This window comes from Emydura macquarii, unplaced genomic scaffold (assembly GCF_026122565.2).
Source record: "Emydura macquarii macquarii isolate MOO-44397 ecotype Brisbane River unplaced genomic scaffold, CSIRO-AGI_Emac_v2 contig_691, whole genome shotgun sequence".
Taxonomy (NCBI): Eukaryota; Metazoa; Chordata; order Testudines; family Chelidae; genus Emydura; species Emydura macquarii.
Genome location: NW_027130828.1, coordinates 1,786,363 through 1,804,390, shown reverse-complemented (window position 1 = coordinate 1,804,390; position 18,028 = coordinate 1,786,363). Strand labels below are relative to the sequence as shown.

The following is an 18,028-nucleotide window of genomic DNA, read 5'->3' as shown; positions in this document are numbered from 1 at the left end:
CACCGGGCTGGGGTACTGGTTCAGTACTGACTCATGAGGGAAGGAGAGGGCCACCTACTGAATCACCAACACCTAGATATTTCTCAGGGGATTCCCATCCACTCCTGACCTGATCTGACCCTGCTTAGCTTAAAAGAGCTCAGGGAAATCACAGCACAAGCTCTCATGGCTGCAGATCATACCATGCTTTCTTGCCAAGTTCTGTAAAATCAGGTTTGACAGTTCAACGTGTGTATTCATCTTTGAAACTCACAGTTCAGATTCAAGAGTTTGGTTAAATTTTAAATGAAACTTACAAGACCGCCAAAAATATGATCCATACCGGCTTTGGTTCAGTAAAAGAGCATTCTTTTTACTGAAACTGGTACATGACCCTTCGGTAAGAACAATTTAATATTACACTGTTTGCTTTATGAAATGTAAATTTGATACAAAAGGAATAGTTCAGAGATACATTCAAAGAAATACTGAACCCCAGGATAGGAGTACGAAACAGTCTGGTTTACTTAACAAGATTAAAACTATTGTGTTTGCACATTTATAGAAATGCTTCCAACCTTTTTACCGTTTCTCCCTGAAGTACCCTAGAACAATAAGACACAGAAATAAAAGTGGAGCATCAAGAAGGTCTCGGGAGCAACGTCCATCCACTCTGACCATGGGAGCCAGGAATATGAGGTCTAATCTTAGCTCTGACACTGAGCTGCTAGTAGCCAAGTCACTCCTGCTCAAAGTCTGTTTTGCTATTCGTTAAATGGGGGACACCACCACATACCTGGCATATGAGGTAGGAGTTACCCCACTGATGCGCCATCACTTATTAGGTCACATCCTTCTAGGCAAAATTCAGGAATAAATGAAATAAGAAGAAATGCTGGAGCCTTATGAGCATAAACGAAAGGTTTTAATCTTTGTAAGGAAACAAGAAATTCCCAGCTCTTCAGCAAGGGCTCCAGTCACCGCTCTTAGCCACAGAAGACCTCTTAGCATGGTTTTAATGGAGATCATGGATGTCACCAATTCTTTGACTAGTGAAGAATAAAAATTGAGAGTCTCATTCAGACAGAAGTGGGAATAAAACTAAACTGAGAGCTTGGCCACTGGGAAAGTTGGAAAGTCAGAGGGAAAGTGGGAAAACAACTTTGAATTCATCTCCAACAAATTTTGTGCAACTTAAAAAACAAACAAACCCCAACCACACAAAACAACAAAACCAAAAGCAATGTTTTTGCATATCTGGAGAGAAAACAATTTGCCCCCACCTTTTTTTTAGATAAACACCACCACGAAACCTCTGCTCTAGTTACATCTACATGATTTTTGAGGTTTAGGGCCTGCTGCTTCTTGGACAGCAATGGTGACATGGTAAAACATACTGCAGAACCATCATTTTATCCATTAAAGAGTGCTTTCAGCAGGAAAAGCTTTATATCTCATGTGGTTTTCATGGTTGGTCCTAACTTTACAGAACTGAGTTTTAACAGAAAAAGATTAATCAAGAAATGATAAACAGGATGCAGACTATTTACCAAAAGGTATGAAATTAATCATTTCACTTTGGAATATTCTTTTGGCACAGTTGAAAAATGCCTTAGGAAACAGTTTCTCTTAAAAAAGTTAACTCGCCCAGCCGGTGCAGCCTGCGTTCCAGAATACATAATTTATATGAGCTAAGCAATTTACAAGAGCAAAAGTGAAAAGGGCAAACATACTGTTCTCTCGGACAAGGCAGAATTCCAGAGTGCTCTGGCTCTCCAAAGTACAGTCTAAGTCTACTGGGACGTTGGGTTCACTCTGCTTCTCCAGACGATACTGAGGACCTGAAACATAAAATAATTTGTAAAATTCTCTGGATTCTAATTAAAGGACAGCTCATCAGGTCAGTTACCAAGAGAATACTTCAACTCAAGAGGTAAGGTAGATGGCTGTTTATGTCTAAAGTTTCCATCCACCAGGAAAAGAATTAGTAATAAAGTAGTGGATGATGGTATGCTTAGAGAAAGTGCATGAAAAAAACACCAAACACCCCAGCCACTGCCCTGGGTCTGACATTTCCTGCCTGCTTTATCAACAACAAAAACTATCAATAAACACTTCTGATCTCACCCTAGCTAGCTGTATGTATCCACCTGTATCATCAGCCAGGCTCTCTCCTAGCAGTAAAGTTGTTTATTTGGAACTCAAACTGTAAACATCTTTTATTATTTGGGCACCTTTCCTTAGACAGAAAATGTAAAATGCAGCTCTCCTTGACTCAGTCGAACCTGCCATTCTGCATGTAGTGGGAGCAAGGCTGTTGTGAAAGTTAGTTGGCCTGCACTCGGCCTCCAGGAGGGAGCTATGCTCACATGCTGTCTGGAAGTCGAAGAACGCTCTGAAGAGAAGGCAGATACGCTGCAGGATAGCTAAACAATTCCCATTTAAAGACGCACAGTACTACTCTGCTTCTCTGAGTGCATCCCACTCCCAGCCTGGATGAAAAGCTGTGCATTCCGTACCGAGGCCTCAAAGGAATGTGCATGCGCACACACATAGTGGGTGGATTTAAAATGACAGGAAAGGTTGAGATTCTATTGACGAGGCATTAATGCAAAGGTGACCATGACCAGGGCAACAGAGGTGCTGAGACTGTATGCAGCACCTTGAGACAGTCAGGGAGGAGGCAGGGCTGAAGGGGGTGGCCACAGAATCTATATTATGGATTTCATTTCATTGTGAAACTCAGCTCTACAATCCTGGGATATTTCTTCTCCCTGCTAATTTGGTGCCCTGTGAAAGCCTGTGCTTCCAATTGTCATGAGGCTGGGACTGCTACTTAATAGATGAGCAGGGGTGACCAGTGCTATTTTCCACATTAACTCACGATAATGTGACAGACTTATTTGTAAACAGGAATGAACCTTTCCAGTTATCATTGTTTCTATGCTTTCAGGTAACGTGTCCCAATGCTAGATGGAGTCTGATATCACCTAACACCTCAATGGCTGTTAGCAGCTGCAAGGGTCACTGATATATATATGAATCTGTCGTTCTATCAGAGATCTGTATACCATTAACATTACTGCTGAATATAAACAAATGCAGTAGCTATGGGGATTGAATCAGATACAAACCTGGACTGCCACTGTTTCAAACCAATTATTTTCAAATACATTTCACTTAACTAGATTTTTTCAAGACTTGTGTGTCAATCTCCCTATACTCAGTTAATTCAAAGCACGGAAAAGAATGGTGTGTTTTTGAAAGTCAGTGTTTTCCAAGCTATAAAATGTATTTTAATAAATGATCAGGACGACAAGAAATAGATGATCTCTTCTTGTGTCTTTCATTTCTATAGATCACAAAGTTGTACACCTTACATTGAAATAAAACCACATTAAGGGACCACTTCTGCCATTCGTGAAATAACGCCATTTCCGGGGTCTTACAGAACGGCTGTTTGAACCGCTCACAGAAACACTGTGCAACAGACAGAGAGAATGAGAAGAGTAATTTATGTAAATGCAACAGCAGAGGGAATGTAGGTGGCAGAATGTAACGTCCTAAATAGAAATTGATTGATCATAGTGAATACCCTCCGCTCTTGTAAAATGTCCCCCACCCCTCTTCTAAAATGTGCCATCGGGCTGCTCATGAACACAAGTGGTTTTCTCTCTCATTCAAAAGATGAAACAATGATTACGAAGGTTAGTGCGTCGTCACTGTGAGTCAAGGAACGTAATTTGATCTGAGAAATCCTTTCATGTAGTAAGGAGTGTACCCTCAAACCTTGTCTCAACACCATGAAATGAGGGGCAGCATAGCACAGGGGATGAGTCCCCTTGATGGATATCAGTTCACCACAACACAAATGACTGTTACAGAACGAGCACTTCAGATCAGTGGTATTGCGTGTAACAAAGCTGAATGGTGAAATCTAGGGGGAAACCTCTCAAACAATTCCACTGAAGAAAAGCATTTTAGGAAGAATTTGGGTACTGTAAACGCTAATTAGCCTATTTGTTCTTATTGTAAAAGTCCTTCCTTCTGGCTTCTAAAATCTGGCCAAAACTGCCACTGATAATTTAAAGAACATCTTTAATTTCTAAGGCAAACAGTAACTATCAGATTAAAACACTGTTTCCATTAACAACTCTTTGACCATGCAAAACCTTCAAAGTAGCTGCTTTTACATGGCAAATCTTCTGAAACAGGGCAATGTTGCCTCTATAGCCGTGACACTTATACAGACGGCAATTAGACACCCGTGGCTGGCCCAGGCCAGTTGACTTGGGCTGATGGCGTTCTGGCTAAGGGCTATTTAATAGTGGCATAGGCATTCGGGCTGGGCCTGCAGCCCGAGCTCTGGGACCCTCATCCTCCATCAGCATGAGCCTGAACATCTACACTGCAATTAAACAGCCTCACAGCCAGAGTCCTGTGAGCCCATCAGCTGGCAAGGGCCAGCCGTGGATGTCTAACTGCCATGCAGACAGGCCCTCAGAGTACAACATCCCCCGATGCACACATCCCATCAAGGCAAGAGAAGCACAAGTGTCCACAATAAAAATTTTTTTTCTCAAGTCACTAAAAAGAGCAGCTGGTCTACCAGGCTAACTGCAGAACTGTGTCTTTTTAGTGATACGAGGGACTCTAAACAGAGCTTAATACAGCAAAATTGTTCAAATTGAAATCATGGAACATGTGCTTTTCTATCAGGGGCTAAATATTTCATCATATACTATCATAACTCAAAGTCAGTGAAGCATTCGGAAATATTTAAAACATAAAAAAATGAAGTCTTTTAGCCTCAGATGGCAGGCCTCAGAGATGGAATTGGTTAGACAATTAATTTTAAATTTACTACAGCATAGTTTCAATTACGGCTCCTCATTTTGTTCCCCAGCAGTCGTGTGAAGAGCACACCGCATGCTCAGAGTGTATTTTGCTCTTGAAATAGTGCATTATTCTTCCGTAAAACGGAGTCTCCTTATTCTGGTGACTTTCAGAACAGATGCAGGACCAGGCTATTATAGCACAACTACTCCCTCTGTGTCCAGCACAATCAACAATTGCACATGCAGCATTTATAAAACAAACTGCACTCCAAGAAAAAGCAGAGATGTTTGATCTAAGCACAAACAGCAAAGGGAGCAAAGTATGTACAAAACCATCTTTCTTCTTCTATAAGACTTGAGCCGTTGCAAATCTGTCTCAAAAAAATGAAAAGAATAAGTCCTGGTTGTTAGATAGAAGGAACTGCAGAACTTACTGAGGAATAACTTCAAATAAACACTAAAATAATCAATCAATCAATCAATCAATCTACATTTCAGTGTTGTGTAGGTGTTAAAACAGACAAGGTAAAGCAGATTCAGACAGAAGGCAAAAACTACCTGCTTAGTCCATCTTGCTGTAAGGGGACAGTAGAGAGTCCTTTCCAATGGTCCCCAAACAACATTTGGCTGCTGCAGTACATACAGAGTGAACAAAGTGGGCAGAGAGACTTGTAGCCTCTGATCTGAATTTCCAAGAACTGGTTGCTTAAATCCAAATCTGAATTCTTAATATCAACTATCTGATTCCAAAACAGAAAATCCTGCAGCATAAGCAATATATGCTTTGCAAATCCTTCTCTATTTGCAAACACCACGAGAGATCCTGTGTTGTAGAGATCAGATCAGCATTATGGTTATTTTAATTTTCTTAACAGACCATAACCTGTACAGTGAGAACTGAAAGAGTGTACAACATGAACCACAGATCCATGAGTACTGCTATGGCCCCTTCAAACCTGGTATGGTTTGCTAAGTTTTCCCACATGCTGCAGACTAGCACCAGGGTTATGTACAAATGGACATTTTTTGGGAAAAGGAAAGTGTTCCTCAATTCTCAGTTTCTGGGACCCTTTTTAAATAAGAGATCAAAGAAGTAGGCACAGGCCTAATTTCAAATTTAAATTGAAGTTACATGTGTGCTAAAGGGCCATGGTTTAGTGGATTTCCAGTAGATGCAGAAGGGCAGAGAGGAGAGATGAGTCATTCTCCCTTCCCTCCCACCTGCACTAGATCCCACCAGGACCCTCAACATACCCCCACAGAGCCTTCCATGGGCCCAGCTCCAGGGCCCTGTCAGTTGCTGGGCTTATCTACCACCAGAGGTATCCACACCCCACTTCACACGCCTTGCTTTCTTTTTAAGATTAAAAGCTCTTCTTTGCTGGTGAGGTGCCGGGCACACTGGTACTGCAGTAGTAATAAAAGTCAATTTTGTGAAACGAGTTAAATGTAGTTCTATATACTACACTCCCACTCATCCACTATGCAAAACTGTGGCTTCACCATCACGTTGTAATTCCTTAAAGGACCTTTCTTTTGCCTGATGCTGTGTGGAAGACACACACAAACAGCAGGGGAACCAGTGACACTCACTAGATATGGTGCAGACCATCGACAAGAATATATTTTTTCTTAATCTCTGTTACTACTGTGACTGGTGACAGCAGGAGGTAACAAAGGCAGACAAAAGAATGACTTCTAAGTTGACTCCAACCCCATAGAACTGCCGCTGAATCAAATGCAAACAATCATGGAGGGAGAAAGTTAAAAAAAAATCAGTGCTCAATGGCAGCTTGTCCTCTCCCTACGGATCACAGATGCCCCATGCTCTGGACCCGTGCAGAAGAAGAAAATGACTTCCATCAGCCCAGTGCCATTTTTGCTTACTACAGCCCGTGCCAAGCTGCATGGCGCAGGAGGCTGCCAGCGATTACAGCTTTTGGCGTGATCTTGCTAGTAGCGACAGCAATTTTGGAGCAAATTGTGAATTTTTGCAATTCTGTAAAATACCAAAATATTGTTAATAAAATATACAGTCTGACTATTAACGAGATACCAAATTTAAGATTAAATAAATGAAAAACCACTGCTACGGGGTTGCTGCTGAGGCAATTTCTATTGGAACAGATTCTTCAAAGAAGTGACTGTTATATAATTCAGAGTGAAAATGGATCTTTAGGCAGTATATACCCTTTAGAAATAGGTTTAAAATGTAACAAATGTGCAGAAAGCTACATGACCCCTACACTACCACAACAACACAAATGTAAGGGTGAGTCTGTGGAGCGGTTGTATTGAGTACATAGAAAACTTGTTTCAGATGTTCAAAAGATGAATTTATAGGGGAAATATCATGTAATGTAATGGTCTAACAACAAAATATTGCTCTGGGCATTTCAAGAGAATTTCCAAGTTATAATACCGAAGCTGGATTTTTATGGATTTTTGTAATCCTGAGGCAAACATTTCCACATATAAGTTTCAAAGAAAACCTTCAGAATATGGCATATGAAAGGTAAGTGGCATTGTACTGCCATTTAACTATTTAACTCTTATCTTTAACTAAACAGACAGTTCAGGTCTAGCTCCAGCAGACTGACAGAGGGGTTAGTATTTCACACACTACCATTAGCATGGGCAAGGATGAAAAGCAGGTCTTTTGTGTGACATCCCACCATCAATCTAGGACTTCAGAATCATAGACGTGTAGGACTGGAAGGGACCTCAAGAGCTCTTCTAGTCCAGTCTCCTGCAGTCAAGGCAGGACTAAGTACTATCTAGACCATCCTTGATCATCTAGGAGTTTTCCTCCTAGACCATCAGGTGCTAGGAGAAAAACTGCTATGGACAGAAGACAACTCTGAGTCCCCAAATACCCATCCCTGTATGGTTATTTCACCAAAATACTCCAAGGGAACTACACAGGGAAAGGGCTAGCAGGGCAGCTGTGCAGCAACCAAACCTGGCATACTAGTGCATCCAATGAGGAAGGAGTGAGGTGGGTATGAACCAGGAGTGTGATCTGAACTAAGCCAAAATGGGAAGAGATGAAGCAGTTGTACCTGCAAGCAAATAATTTTTCATTCAAAGACTAGAAGAGATGAATTCAAGGGTACAATACATACCCAGAGGCTAAGCTCTCTTTAGCTCTTGGAGGAGGTGCTAAGGTTGAACCCCTATTCCAGCAGACATTGCAGACAAGTTGCCTTGGGCACACTGATCTTCTCAATTTTTGGACCACACTGCTGGGCAAAATATCCTGCAAATATGAGCAAGTGCCTAAACACAAAGAATTGCAAAAGCTAGCACAGACAGAGCAACTCTTCTCTTTTAGCGATGATTTTAACATACTGGTGGATCAATAACTGTAGAACAACTGTGCTAACTTCATCACAAAAGCAGAACTATTCATTTACAAAACAATACTCTAAACAGCCTGAGTGCAGACATCAAACTTGCATGCAACATTTAAATGTATATAATCATACAATGCACAGTCCCACCAGTTAAAATGTTTATTTGCCCCTCTGCATGGCTGCGCGCTGTTTTCTGCTGAAAGATTTGTTCTGTGCTATATTAGTGTGTTAAACGTTGCAGCAGATGCCTCCTCAAATAGCAGGAGGATCATTAGGAATTAAAAAAAATGTAAATGAACCACAGGTCACTCTTTAGCGTCCTGCGGCACAATATAAAATTTACCCTTGGTGATGAGAACCACAGAGTATTATTGAATTAAACAGTTCCCTCACAAAAGGAGAAAGGCCATGCCTATTACACCAAATCATGCTTCCTGCCTTGTGAAACTGCAAAGCCTTCAGAAAGGGGTTCGAAAGCCTGACCCATCACTTCTAATTTTTAAAACTTATCCTTTCAGTCAAGACTAGAAAAAGGCCCATTCCAACTTTTATCTCTCCTACAAAGTGCTGTTATCTTGGGCTGATGTCAGGAGCTCTATCTCTCTTTCTGCTGACAAGCAGAGACGAGAGAGATAAGATTGGGAACGAATCTCACTTCTCTGAGTAAATAAATAATCAATACTCATCTAAATGTAAATGAGAAAGTATCCCCCTCTGATAACAGGGCTCTTATCAAAGAGCCAATTTTCTGCAGACATTTGGCCTCAACCAAATCACCATCATTCAGCCCCAGCCTAATGGCTAAAAATCGTAACTAAATTGAACCGATCACCAGAGATCAACTAAGTGCAGCCATGGCTACTGCAGGTTCAGATGTTTTGGAATGCAATTTTGCCCCCATTAACTTTCAATAGCAATGACAAATACACTGGGCAGGGGTTGAGTGTGCACAATAAACAAACTCAAACACTTTTATTTTTTTGAAGTGTTTAAACAAAAACCAAACCAACCCCCCCGCGCAGTGTGCAAAGAAATGAATGTTACAATGCGGATAAACATGGAGACTGGGGCGTTTCAATCTACGTGGAACTCGGAGAGCTGTAATTCTGCTGCCAAAGAGCAATTCAACTATTTAAAGACAGACAGAAATAAAAAGACAGACTAGATTAAAATGTCACAGAAGAACTAAATGAACTTTTCTCTCTACAACATTCTTGTTTATTCCTCCCACCAAAACCTTAGTCTATGCCTTGGTTAACTCCTGCCTTGACTAATCAACCCACTTGTCCCTAATCGCCCCAATTCGCATGCTGCAGTCTCAGGTTAACCAGTTTGCTTCAGCTACAGTTATTCCCCTCATCCACTATTTGAATCATGTTTCCCAAAGGTCCCGCAGTTACATCCCAAAGGCCTCATCCTTGCTTCCAAGGCCCTGCACAGATCTGTCTTCATCACCCCTTGACTAGACACCTACCTCCCTGTACAAGCCTTAGCTCATCCTGTGTGCTACCCTCTCTTCTTCTCATAGTGCCCCCTACAATGCAGTTTGCACGCAGGAATTCGACAACGATATTCCCAACTCATCTCTGTGGGAGCTCTAGTGTTGACAATGCTACAGCACTTCCACTGGTTTTATCATTGTGTTTATCAAGCCTGCTGAGGTCAGTGGCAAAACAGGGACCAGAACCCAAGGATGCTTGATTCCCAGTCCTGCATCTGAGCCACTGGCCCAGACAGACTATAAGCCACAACCACTTTCTTCTGTGCTAATCTCCTTGGACTGCATCTTACTTCACCAGAACAGCATTACATTCTGCATTCCAAGGGGAAAATAACCTCTCCCCACTCCTCCTCTGCTGTGGCTCAGTGGAAAATATGAATTAAAAAGGACCACCCCTCCCTTCTCCCCATCATCCTGCAGGGGAAAGAGCAGAGCTGAATCACTAGCTGCTTGTCTTGCTGCAATAACTCTCTCTTGGGGGGTGAAGACATGGTCCCTAACAGCAGCCAGTAAGCTCTGCAACAGCAGGAGTGATGAGACAAAGAGAAGAGGGTCTTTGGCCAGATACGTCCTTTCTAGGGTGACCAGATGTCCTGATTTTATGGGGACAGTCCTGATATTTGGGGCTTTTTCTTATATAGGTGACTTATCGCACACCCCAGTGCCAATTTTTCACACTTGCTGTCTAGTCACCTAATCCCCTCTGATTACAGTGAAAGTCCATGTATGAGTTTGTGGGGGGTTTTTTGGTGGGGCAAAACCCCACTTCATTGTAAGATAATCACCAGGCCCCAGCACCTGGATCAGCCACTTGCTCTGCATGGAGCGAGCCCTTTCCCCTCCTTTGCAAAGCCTTTCCCTGTGTTCCCCTACACCCTCCACCCCCAGCCAAGGGAAACTGTGAGCTCCTAGGCAGGAGGTTCTCTCTAGTGCATGTACTTGTGACACTGGGACTATTCAGAAGAACAATGAGGAATTTAAAGAGTTTGCAATCCTCCCGCTGGCCAAGGCAATGGATGCCTGACAACTGCAAACAGGAGGTGTTGTCCTCGAAATCACAGCTCTGCTCTAGCTTAGTGGAGGAGAAGAGGGGTGGCTCTGTGTGTAGCAGGTGAGGCAACGGAGCAGAAACATTTGGTGCCAATGTCTGAGGTATTTCTGTATTTTAATTTCCTCCTTTGCCAAGTAAAGATGATTTACAGCTTTATTGCTCCAACCCTAGGTTTGGAAAGTGCGATTTCTTTTGAGTTTAAACTGCACCTATATTTATTATTCTTGTTAGCACTTTTTTTTTTTTTTATTATTGCTACAGAAAACATTTGCTGGAAATATGTTACAGCTATTACAAGGCCATAAAGAAGAAGAGAGTTTATGTATTTCTATCTTTTCAAATAATCTGTCAAAATGTATCAGTTGCGCTAAATATAAGGCCACTGGATTGCAGCCTTCACTCGGTGGCATGTGTACAGCGTGTGGAAGAACTGAAATAGTCTAGGGCTAGTCCACACCACTCAGGCTCTGCCGATACAGCCGCACCAGGCCAGCTCTGCCAGCGTAGCCCCTAGTGTCGACGCAGCATATGCTGACAGGAGTTTTTCCTGACGCTATAGTAACACCATCTCCTCAAACAACGTGAGCACTTTTCTAACAGCACAGCAGCACCCTCACTGGTTTTGCCAGCATAGCTATGTCAGTGGTCTTTTCGTATCTCAGACACAGTCACACCGACAGAACTCTGTAGCACAGACCTGGCTTTAGTGTGGATACTCATTCAACACTGATAGGCAGCTATGCAAACGAAGGCATTGCATTATCTTCTCGAGAGTCTACATTAAAGTGTGGCTCACCAGAAACATAGGTGAGGGTTTGGGTTTTGCCACTAAATTGAAGATCTTGGCTGCAACATACTGAAGCCAGAATGCAAACAAGAGCAGCGGACAGGCAGCGGCAATAACACATTGTGAAAATCCTAGGGTTTACGAAGGGATAGGAAACTGCAGGCTTTCTACTGGAGAAGACTTTTGGGCACATTAGAGAAGAGTGAGCATTTCACAATGTGCCTGGCAACCACAACAGGAACAAAAGAAAAATACATAAACAATCTGAGAGGAAATAGTTTAAAAGGCAGAATGTTTACACCGAATCCCAAATCCTGCTGTATGAGAACATCTGAAAATCTGTTTATTTGTTAAAAATTTCAAACAACGCCCCTCAACATCTCCTAAATGGAACAAAGATTTTTATTGTTGCAGATTTAGATATCAGTTGTTAAATAAAGACATTTAAAGGATGAAAACAAACCTTTAACATTATGCACTTACATCAGATTTTTCAATCCAATCTGTTTTTCTTAACTTGCACTTCTGTGACATTACTAAATTTTACACACAGTTATCTGTCGCTCTCCACAGAAATACAGATGGTTTTTGTGGAAATAAACAGTCATTTATTTGAAACAATTGTAAAATAGTTTATGGAAACCAATGGTGTAATGCATTCAAATAAATGCCAGAACTGGTTGATGGAGAGCCAAGGTGTTAAATCACACTGCTTAAGAATTCAGCTGTGGGAAACAGATAGTAAATCCAGAGTGACAGAATTTCCAGTGATGGCAAAGGTTTCTGACGTCTAGTCCAGTACACAAAAACTACAGCAGTGCAAACCCATTTTACTTAACACTACCTTGACAGCCAGTGAAATTAAGAATTTAGTCGAAAGCACCTTAAAATAAACAAAGATGGTTCATTTATGTGCTGTTCTTCTGTGGGGCATAAAGCATGCAGAAGTGCTACTGCAGAAGACAACAACTCATATTAGCAGAAATACTTTACTTATTGCTCAGGCTTTAATTCTGTTAAAGTAAACCATGTGTATCTTAAATATAATCAGGAAATGTACAAACTCATGATACTTTGATTCATAATATAAGGGGTTCATTATAGGAACATTATATTCTAATGACATTTTTTTTAAAATCACAAATTCAGGAGAAAGTGTCAAGATGATCCTCTTGAACTGCAACTGGGGGGGGAGTAAACACCACATCCAGCGTATGCTAAGCCCATCCCATACTCTGCCCATCTAACAGATTGCTCGTCTAGGCACCTTTTATCCCATAACTGAGACTCTGGGGTTAATTGCGATCTTGGTACACTAGCAAAAGAGCTTCAGATTGTTGACCTGGATTATAGAAAACCAAGAAAGGTTTGTCTTCAGATGATAGACATGGAAATGGAGCAGAGCTGTGATACAGGCTAATCTAGCCACAGAGATGGCTATTTCTGACTAAAGGAGAAGCAATGCACCAAGAAAGTGGTTCCAAGCAGAGGCATCAGGTAGACTGACAGGACTTTCCTTCAATGCAGGAAAAACAATCCCCCATCCACATGCTGTGGGTGGAACTTAGAACATGCCATGTCAATTTGTTTTTTTACCATGATGGAAAAATCAGGAAATGGAAGATTTCATAGTGTCTGTTTCACATTCATCTGAGAGATGAGCCCAGATAATCTCATCAGCAAAACTGACTAGTGTACAAAATCCCACCAATTTCAACATACTGGACTAATGAAATCTGCTTCTCTCCTAGCAAATTGTCCCAAAATCTTTATTCACTGTTAGCTTTTCACAACACATGCTAACATCACTATGACCCAGCCATCCCAGTGTCCGGCCAAGATCAGCACAAGAGTGAGGAAGAGTTGGCTGAAGTCACAACTCTAGCAAAACAGAGATGATTCAGGTCGGCAGAAGGAATTACTTGGAAGAGCTTGCTACTGTGGTGCTGTCTCCAGCAATTAAAGATATATTTACCCCCTAAGAACACCAAAATGGCTGAAGGGATTTTGCTAACCTTAAATAAAAACAAAACAATCCTCCTCTCCATCTTCTGGCAGGGATCAAACAAGGAAATTTCAGTCCCAAAGGTGACTTTTGGAGCGCTATGAACATGTGTGAACGGGGGCTCTGGCAGCACATGGGAACTATAAAGCAGCCACGTGTAGCCAGGGAAGAAATCCCCCATGTGGGAGTTGTGTAGGGCTGACCTGAACAGCTTCCTGAAGCTCCTAGCCTCAGGAGTGTGTGGGAATGGGAGAGAACAAGACAGAGATAGAGTAGCTCCGATTGCTCCTGGGGATTCTAGGCTGTTCAGTTGCCCTTGGAGGCATAAAACCACCTTTTTGTTCCTCTTTTCCCTGCAACTTCTGTGCTATGCCTCCTCAGTGAAATGGAAGCAGCAAGGGAATATAGAAAAAACACTGACCAAGGGAACTCTGCCTATCAATGCCCTTTTAATCAGGTCAGCTCTAATGTGAGCATCCTCTTAAACAAACAAACAAACAAACAAACAAACAAACCAACCAGAGAATTACTGAAGTCAAATATTTCCAGACAAAAGCTATGTGAAATGGAGAACACATATCAGTAACTTAGACAAAAACACCTTACAGGGATGCTGTCATTATCCAAAATGAAAGCATTGTGAGCCCAGGAAATTCAGAGTTAAGGCTAGCCTGAACAAAAGTCCAAACATGTAAAGATATGGAAACACCGTTCGGGCACTCAAACAACCTTAACACTGCCCTGTCTCAGACTATGCTATACGTTGGCACGTAGTTAAAATTCACTGAAATCTTGTGCAGTCTACTTTTTTTCCCCCCAAGATTAATGGTAATTTCTTTCCTGTTATTTTTCATAACTGAAAGTTTCTTCTTCAGAAGAAACCTTGACTGTACCCGTAGTGTCACAATGAGGGGAAAATATGAAAAAAATCGAATACATCTTTAAAACTCAGTTTAATCTAATACAGGCTCACTAGCACTAAAATGCGTTAATCATAATTGTGTGATCTCTCCTGTCCTCCAAATTCTCACTTCCTCTTGTACTTCCCAGCATTCCCTTGCACCACCCCTCCCCCATCAACGCTCCCTGCCTTCTCACCTTCCCACGGTACCCTTTGTACACACATGCACACACCAGGTAAGTGTTTCTGGCATAACAGAAACCAAGAATTGGAAGGTGAAGGCAAACTCAAATGAGGCACACATGTTTCGCACTGAGCGTGACAGCCACTGGAACAAACTCCCAAGGGCAGGGGGGATTCTTCATCTCTTGATGTCTTCAAATCCAGACAGGGTGCCTTTCTGAAAGGCTTTGTTATTTGGCTCAATACAAGGATAACTGGGCGTAATTGACCGGCCTGTGATATACAGGAGGTCAGACGAGATCTCACGGTGCCTATGAATCAGTTTCCCCTTTTCTCGCAGCTCCTGCATGTGCACACACCTAGTCTGCTCCTCCCTCCTCCGGCCTACCCGCTGAGTACACCTGGTGCAATGGGTGCTTTGGAAAAGATACTTAGGACTAATAGATTTTTGCCATAATTTTTCATAACTGAAAGTTGATCTTGTCAAAGAATTACTCTGTCAAAATGGCCACCACTTCCCATTGCTCTCAGTAGGACAGAAGCCACCACTACCCTAAGGGGAGATGGTGAGCCCCCCCTAGTCAGCAAGCAGATGGAGAGGCTGTCCCAGTGAGAGAGAGAACCTTCTCAAAATGGCCATCAACTAAGGGCAATTGTGTCCCTTCAGTCCCCTCGAGAAGAGGAGTTGGCAGCCATTGTGAAAGAAGGAAACTCACTGAGGCAGAACGTTGTAGCCTTCAACCTCTGCTGAAGGAGAAACATTCAGTTATGAAGAATAACGTGAAAAATGATAATTAATTCTAAAATAAATTATTCAAATGCAGCTCCAGAGAGTTCTAACTGCACGGAAAGTTTGAAGAACCTGGGTTATCCCGTTACTGGGAATCACTGGGGGGAGGTGGGGGAGAGGGGACAGGAAGGCTGACACCAGCTGTGAAATTTCTTAAAGGACCCATTTTTAATTAGTTTAGGAATTAAAATTAAAATGTACTTTTAAATTTTCAAAGAAGTCATGATGTACTCAGCAAGCAAGTGGTGTAATTTTGGGGAGAGTATCTTGTATTTTTCATACATATCAAAGATGCTGAATCCCTGTTTTAAGTGAAAATCTCACCAATACTCCTAGCAGCTTAGCAGCCTTTAGGGAGAGTGTCTCCTCTCCTTTTTCTTTACTGCAACCTACTCTATTGCTATTGGGTGCTACTTTCCTCCCACCTCTGCCACTGTCTGAAGTGGGTTCTCTTCTCCTTTCAGGGTGCAGTGACACTAACTGTTTAGCCCCACCACAACACTTCAGAGAAAGCCACTTCTCCTTAATGTCCAAGAAGGGAGGGACAAGGGACAATGAAGACAGCAGTACAGCATCAAGACCAAGTATTTACAAACAGAAGAGGTGAAATACTACAGGAATATGGAGATAATTGAACAACCATAAATGAAAATCTCCAGTTTTATCATAACCTAGCATTTCCCTGGGGCCTGGACGCATGACAGACAACAACAAGTAGCTCTTTACACAAATAGTACCTTTATATTAGGGTTTTTGCTCATCTCCAGTGGGTGTTCCAGATCGAACACAAGTGCACATGCACAGACTTTGAGGTGTGCTTTAGAAGTGATTGCACACATTGAAACTGGTGTTCAAACTACTAGGTTAGAAATCATTGAAAGACCAAGTAAGAGAATATTCAGATTTTTGTATATAATTCAACTATCTGCATATTATGCTTTATTGTGTTTTAAATTAAGGGTAAGTCTCACTTATTTCAGACTACTTTATTTTGCACACTTGTTCTCAAAGTTCTGACAGATGACTGAATAACTGCCTATGAAAGGAAAACTAATTACAGAACCATAAACTAGCTTAAATAAAATGTGAATTAGTCAACTCAACTGTAGGGAATACGCTGCATTTGATGGGGGATGGAAAAGATTACCTAAACAGGCCTTTGCAACTACAATTTATTTGATTCTATGATGGAGACGAAAATATGATTTGGATGGTTTCACATTTATGTTCTATCCACTTCTTGTGGTACTGATCCAGATTAACAACATTATTTTGTAGATGACTTTTGGTAACTTTACACATTTTAAAGAATATAAAAAAGCAATAACTGACAGCTGTTAAGGAGTTTAATGGTACTATAAAGCAGCTGTTTTCATTTATATAAAAGGTATTAGTCTTTCTCCAAACTGAATACAATTCTCATTCAGTAGCTCTTGCTCTAACCTATGGAAAATACAGGTCATGTCTATGAAATGTTGGCAGAAGTTACTGTTTATAACAATTAAACTTGTATAGCATTTTGGTCTTAAAAGGATTGTGTGTTTCTGGTTTGGGATGTTTACAATTTAAAGCAGCTATTTAATAATGATCAGTAGCATGTTTGTCTTGAAAAGAATTTCTACTTAAAAATCAGACAAGATTAATCTGTTAAGACTTCTCAGTTCAAAAGCAGTAATCAGACCAGGAGAGCGTGTGGGGGATCAGAGATGGGCATTGTTATTCTCACGTTGCACCATTTTAAATCCGTTTCGTGTTTGGTTTTAAGTAACAATTATAATCATAGTAAAACAAAGAAGGACATTATTTCTTTCAAAGAGTGCCAGGGTTTCTTCTTTGGACATCGGTGTTTAAACTGTATACTTTGTTTGAAAATAAACTCTGCTGTTAACATCCTTGCCTTATTATACATTGTTCACATTGCAGTAGGAAGCATAGCCTGATCAGGGTCCCATTTGGCTAGCTTCTGTTCAGATATAAAGAAAAAGGCAGCAGCTATCTGAGAGAACGTGCCCTGTAGATTGGTGATAATGCCAAAGATGGTTGAGGCAGCAGAAGGGGTAGTTACCAATGGAACAAGCACAGGCCTGATGATTCTGAGTTGGACCTGGAAGGTTTCAGGGAATGGCAATGGAAAATGAAGTCTCACTCATTTCATTAACTCACATTCAGCTCACGATAAAAGTGAGCTAAGTTGTTACCATCTATCTGGTGACCTATGTGAAATTTTTGATGAATGGAATCTATTTCTTAAGCCTCTCGGAAAATGAACCATTGCTGACAAGGACCATCATTTCCCTTAACGAATGCTAAAATGGTTTGACTGCTAGTGATGATGAGACAAAAGTTTTTAACGCCTTTACAGGAAGTGTGAGAAAGAGTTTAGATGGAATCTTAGGGTCTGTCTACACTAGAAACGTACGTGGACCTATTAGGTTGATTTACAGCCACCGCAGCAATTACTGCCCTGGTTCAAGTCCACACTCCCTCCCTGGGTCAGTGGTGTGTGTGCCCCTACCAAAAGCGTTTCCACCGACCTAAGAGGGGCCATGTGGGGAGCGGAGAGACCGGCTGTCATGTAGACACTGACACAATTAGATCCACATAAGCTGCCTTATGTCAACGTAACAGTGTAGTGCA

At 41.6% G+C, this 18,028-nt stretch overlaps 1 protein-coding gene across 5 annotated transcripts in view; it reads right to left on the bottom strand.

Annotated features, from left to right (window-relative positions):
• MAPKAP1 (MAPK associated protein 1) overlaps positions 1–18,028 on the bottom strand; it is a 139,551-nt gene that overhangs the window by 31,774 nt on the left and 89,749 nt on the right. For 4 of the 5 annotated variants that reach the window (XM_067541676.1, XM_067541679.1, XM_067541677.1 and 1 more), the window contains exon 8: positions 1,713–1,820. In XM_067541676.1, coding sequence (XP_067397777.1) covers positions 1,713–1,820 — 108 coding nt within the window. Of the gene's footprint in view, positions 1–867; positions 1,029–1,712; positions 1,821–18,028 lie in introns of those variants that run through there. The other variant, XM_067541680.1, reaches the window with a different exon arrangement.